We start from the raw sequence: 6000 nt of genomic DNA on the forward strand, positions 1-6000 counted from the left end.
AATTATATACTGTGCACTCTGTGCACATCGAAAAGTAAGTGATTAGAAAACAACCTGTGATATGTCTTCTGTTATTTTCCAGAAGTGATTACTTTTCAAAAGGTCACAATTGTTCATGAATAATGTTTGTTATGAGCTGGTCCAGCCGGCTCCATTCATTGCCATGTATTCATTGCACTTCCTGTGTGAGTTTGGCTCCCATGAAAGTGTCCATGAAAGTGTCATGGCGCAGCCCAGTCACGTGACCACTTCCCTTCCTTCTCAGAGCTTCCTTGGTTAAGACGAGGCAACCCCCGTGCCACCAAATGTTTGGTGTCCAAATTAAAGAAATGCGGAAGTAGACGGTTCATGGTTCAGTCCCTATCCTTTTAATACTCTATGGGTGAAACATTCCAGGCATGACTGTGTACTGTTCTGTTCTTAGGACTGAACAGGTCTGACAACCTGACTGAACTCCTCTGGCCTGACCTGTCCTGTCAGACACATCATTCTTCCATACATGTAAATTACACCATGCAGTGTATAGTCACTTAGGCAAGAATGTGGTAGGACGGTATCTGCATCTGACATAAAACGTACTAACTCCACATACTCTCTTCTTTTCTTTGATATTGTTAAGTACTTTCTATCACTATTCCACTGTTGTCATGGTCTATGCAGCTGCATTGTCTGGAGGGAAGCCAAACCAAGATATGTTTTACTCTTATGCACCGGCACGTACACCAGATGGAACTGACACAGCTGATCCTCTGGCAACTGTAAGTGTGTGTGTGTGCGCGTGTGTGTGTGTGTGTGTGTGTGTGCGTGCGCGTGTGTGTGTGTGTGTGTGTGTGTGTGTGTGAGAGTGTGAGTGTGAGTGTATGCCTACACTACTTGTGCCCATGGAATGCTGGATGACATTCTTGTTGTATCGTGACGGAGGACATATTCCTTGATTTTGTGGATGTAACTTTGCTGTACCCGAACTATTTATGTCCTTGTATGCAATTTCCTCTGTGTGGACATAAATAAATTGTTAAAGTGTGTGTGTGTGTGTGTGTGCGTGTGCGCGTGTGTGAGTGTGAGTGCGTGTGTGTGTGTGTGTGTGTGTGTGTGTGTGCGCGTGTGCATGCGTGCGCTCTTGTGTGTGTTAGTGCTGCACAATTAATCAAAAAAAGATCTTGATCTAGATTCAGACACCTATGAGATCTCATTTCTAAATTGGAGCAAGAATCGTGCAGCACTAGTGTGTGTGTGTGTGTGTGTGCGTGTGCATACGTGTGTGTGTGCGTGTGTGTGTGCGTGTGTAAGGTTCAGCATTTTACCTGCTGAATCGTAGCCTCTGTATTCCAGTCTCTGCAGGCCCTTCACCAGCGTCTCAAATATCTCCTTCCTGGTGCGAGGCACTTGGTAATTCAGGTAAGCAAAGATCCCTTTTAGAGAGACAGAAGGAAACAGAAAAATAAAACCTCAATAAGCCTCTCTCGGATGGACGGTCAACTCCCTGTAGGCCAAGCTTACATCATTCAAAAGAATGCACGTATAGCAGCCGCAGCCAGCATTATCTTTCTCCAGCTCTGACCCTAAAACATTATACATTGTCTCCGACAGGCAGGCCGGAACGGCCAGGAGGCGGATATTATGTTTTCTATTATTGCCGTCTTCAAACCACTCCATTAGCAAAGGAAAGTAAAAGCCTGATCAGTTGCTGCCTGCGCTGCTATAGGACTGAACAAAACATGAATATTATATCGATATTGTGATATTGGACTTGATGTATGCTACAGTATATCCTGCCCTTTACCCATTTGCCTTTTTTACGCGTCGATGTATATCGGCTAGTTGAACTATTTTAAAATGTTTTTCAAAATAGTAAAAAGAAAAAAACTCACATTCACAACTGTGTGAAGTGAGGGGCACATTCTTATCATCATACATCATTAGATTCCGTGCTCAGCCAATCAAATCATCACATTCCATGCATGCTACAAACACATGTTCCGTGCTCATACACACAAATATAAATAGTGCATTTTATATAAAATGGTAAATGGTGCATTTTATATAGCGCCTTTATCCAAGGTGCTTTACATAGTGCATTATACATTCACCCATTCACACACAACACACATACACCGATTGCGGTGGAAGCCATGCAAGGTACCAACCAGCACATCAGGAGCAATTTGGGGTTCAGTGTCTTGCCCAAGGACACGTGGACATGTGGACAGGAGGAGGAGCCGGGATTCGAACCGCCGACCCACGGATCATTGGACGACCTGCTCTACCTCCTGAGCCACAGTCGCCCCAAACACACAAAGCTGTGCATATAGGAGGGGCTATAGCGCCCCTCAAAAATGGTAAAATCTACACTGCCGGCCATAAGAGCGAGCGAGCGAACGATGAACTGTCATCATATTCATATACCATATTATCAGTACAGTTTTTCGTGTGATATAGCCGTCGGAACACCCGCTCCTTGCCTGTGTTGAGGTGTGCAAACTGTGCAAGGGGTGACGCAAGATAGGGCCCATATTGTCTGGGGTTAACTTGTAATGTTGTCTTTTCCTGATTTTAAAGGCTGCATGGTATATATGTTAACTTGTCTGATTGTTAGCTGTTCCACTATATAGGCAATATTTGCCTTTATAATATATACCCACTTAGTTATTATACAGGCATTACTGAGGATTATGTATCAGAAACATCATTGTGTCAACATTTGTTTTAATTCCCACAATATGATAATACGATATTGACATTCGGGTATTTGGACAAAGGTATCGTGTGCATGCACTTACGCACGCACGCACACACACCAGGCCCGGCGCCAGGATGAAATGACAGAGGGGGCAATCGGGGGCAGGTATTGGACATGAAGACAATGCGCCACATTTGCATATCTATAGAGGGCAGAGGCGCACGATTTCGTTGGCTTCCTTCGGAAATGTACCATTGTTTTGTCTGTAACTATTTTATCTAAGGGGGCAAAGAGGTTGATTTAGGGGGGCAAACACCCCCTTTGCCCCCCCGTGGCGCCGGGCCTGACACACACACACACACACACACACAACCGGCCCAATTAAACTCTCCCACCGAGTGCCCCCCCCCCCCCATCTCTCTCTCTCTTCTCCCGTGTACAGCAGCCTACGTGCGCGATGGAATGTTCCAAAAAGTCAGAGGAGCTGAGTTGACCGGGGGGCTAGACGGGTTAGTATCGTACTAGTAGGCTACTGAGCAACACACAGGTGGCCATTGACAGTCTAATGAGTCTATAGGCGGTGAATGTCCATTTGCACATTGGCCCCTGCATGCCTATACGTGCGGACTCTGTGGAGGAATTAAGGGAAGGGCTGCTTAAAGCTCTCTTTCTCGTCGAGGAGGACAGAACAAGCAGTCTTGGGACGGGACATTAATAACACTATACCCTGTGGCGTGCACAGATAGACACTAGGGGGTGCTAGAGCACCTCCTGCCCCTTTGGCAATTTCGCTCTTAAAAATGTGTAGTGTGTGGACCATATGGTGACATTGATCAAATCTTGATAAAAAAACGCTTCTACTATATTATCTTTAGGCCCCCCACAATCTAAAGCTATGTTTCTATGTCAGTGGTTCTTCGATTAAAGAAAAATAGCAGACCTACAAGCTCGTAGCGCGCCACTCGGTGGCGCGCTATGAGCTTGTAGATCTGCTATTTTTCAATAGCTAAAGCACCAAAATGGGTTCCCGCCCCAAAATGCGCTGCACAAGGTGCCCTTTTTTTCACTTGAGCACCTGCCCCTCTAAATGTCTGTGCACGCCACTGACTAATAGACTATACCATTTATTTGCATTACGTTTCCATATATTCCGCGCATCCCCAATAACTCATCCCCACCCCGACCCAGCAGCTGACCCAGCCACATGCAGACAGTGCGTGCCTATATTATAGCTGGTGGTGAGCCCATTTCGGGACCCTCTGCATGGTTACCTTAAACCGACGTCCCAAAATACAGAAAAGGTAACCAAGAGAGTCCCGAAAGGGATGATCATGTGCATGTAGCCTACTATCCCCCCATTCTTTTCCGTGTGATGATGATGGTGGTAAACTGATATCACTGACCTGTCGTCAACACCCAGAAACACACACACACACACACACACACACACACACACGCACGCACGTTGACACGTAGCAGCGCCACACACACGCGCACACACACAAACAAACACACACTCACACACGCACACATGTAGAGTTTAACCCCTACAGCCAGGGAACCAACCAACCGGGACCAACCCGTCATAAACTGAGAGAAAGTTGTGCCAGATCAGCACAAGTAAAAAGTAGCCTCTACAATTTAGGCTTTTAGACGCTCTTAATTATAATCCAGAGCAACAGTCAGTAACAACACACATGGTAAATTAATACATCAAATAGGCGCTACATATTAATTAAAACATTGTCATCAAGAATCACAAGGAAGTTAAAAGATTATAAGAACGCACAGCATCTGTCTAATAACAGTAGAAACTGTAGCCTACAGTGAAGCTATGAGTATACACAGAGTGCTATATGTCTACATAAAAAAAATTACCTACTGCCTAAATTACAATTAAGCCTATATATATATTATATACTATGAATGTGGATAATTTTGAACACTAGGGAAATCACACGAGGGATGATGAGAGATGTGTCATCCTCTTAAAACGTAATCTAAATCTGTGTAGCCTACGTACCGGTATCTTAAACTAAAAGTGATGCCTTTTTATGTTTGCACTCGGCTGATGTAATGGTCGGCTGGCTTTTTACGCCAAAACGCCAGCATTCCAACGAGTTGTATAGGCTGGTTTAACTACTGGCAAAAAAAAACATATACAACACTGTCGTGGAGCAGGACAGCAGATGATAGCCTCCCGGCTGTCAAGGCATTTTCCGTGCGTATAATTTCGCACTCATAAATAATCATAACACCAAAACACAACGAAAACTAAAGTAGGCTATAATAATAATAATACCCTCTTATTTAGGCTACTTACCACACATGGCTCTGCTTTTGCTGTCGGTTTTCTGGGGGGGGGGTGAGTTTTCTGTCTGCGTGGAAATGTGCAATGGAAGGAAGGAGGGAAAAGGTTCCAAAATACTGCGATGCTGTCCTGTCCCCGTGTTAACCCGTCAGAACTAAGGAGCAGCACTGTGTCCCTGTGCATTTAAACAGCAGCCAACTTCCTGGAGGGGGAGAGAGAGACAGAGAGAGAGAGAGAGCTCCTCCCATTATCTTCGGGACGCCAAGCCCTCCCTTCTTCGATCTATTCACACACTGTCTACCTCAGTGGTTCCCAAAGTGGGGTCCGGGGACCCCCAGGGCCAGGGGTACTTGAGGGAGTTCCAGGGGGGACCCAGCTAAATAATCATTTTGTAACCAAATGGACCCTTATGGGTCTGTAACTCAGAGAGTGTACAAATGGAACCAGAGTTACATTAACAGTGGTTTTACAATATAAATTGGGGTACCAGAGATAGAAATGCCATTACATCGGGGGGTCCGTTGCATAATGCGTGTGAAACATGGGGGGGTCCTTGAAATTAATATGTTTCGGAATCACTGCTGGAGCCGTAAAAATCCTCCCTTATCGACGGGGTCACTGTCATATGTTTTCAAATGGGGGGTCCGTGGCCTAATAAATGTTGATTTGGGAACCACTGGTCTATCTGGCTATTAGGAGCGAAGGGAGGAAAGTGGGTCTGATATCACAGATAGATAGCTGCAGGCTGTATATTTCTTTTACCAGGCCCTTTAATACGTCAATAAAAGACTTTGGCGTAGCTTTATTAGAAAACTATAACAGCTCAATGTCCACGTAGAAAAGAGAACCAGGCATGTATGAATTAACCCATTCTGACCTGAGATCAGATTCATACGAGGTTTCCACTGGACACACACTGGTCTGATGAACCCATTCTGACCTGAGATCAGATTCTAAAAATGTCAGTCGCTCTTCGATTTTTCAAAAATAGCAGACCTACAAGCTCGTA

The 6000-nt window shown here is 45.0% G+C and overlaps 1 protein-coding gene across 2 annotated transcripts in view; it reads right to left on the reverse strand.

Moving 5' to 3' along the window:
* Positions 1–5139, reverse strand: part of gfpt2 (glutamine-fructose-6-phosphate transaminase 2) — a 39231-nt gene extending 34092 nt beyond the window's left edge. Inside the window, exons 1-2 of one of the 2 annotated variants that reach the window (XM_083786607.1) lie at positions 5004–5139; positions 1305–1412 (exon numbers count right to left, since the gene is read on the reverse strand). In XM_083786607.1, coding sequence (XP_083642733.1) covers positions 1305–1412; positions 5004–5010 — 115 coding nt within the window. In that variant the 5' untranslated portion in view covers positions 5011–5139. The remainder of the gene's footprint in view (positions 1–1304; positions 1413–5003) is intronic. The other variant, XM_083786608.1, reaches the window with a different exon arrangement.
* Between the last annotated feature and the right edge of the window lie 861 nt (positions 5140–6000).

This window comes from Protomyctophum parallelum (genome assembly GCF_964188405.1).
Source record: "Protomyctophum parallelum genome assembly, chromosome: 16".
Lineage (NCBI taxonomy): Eukaryota > Metazoa > Chordata > Actinopteri > Myctophiformes > Myctophidae > Protomyctophum > Protomyctophum parallelum.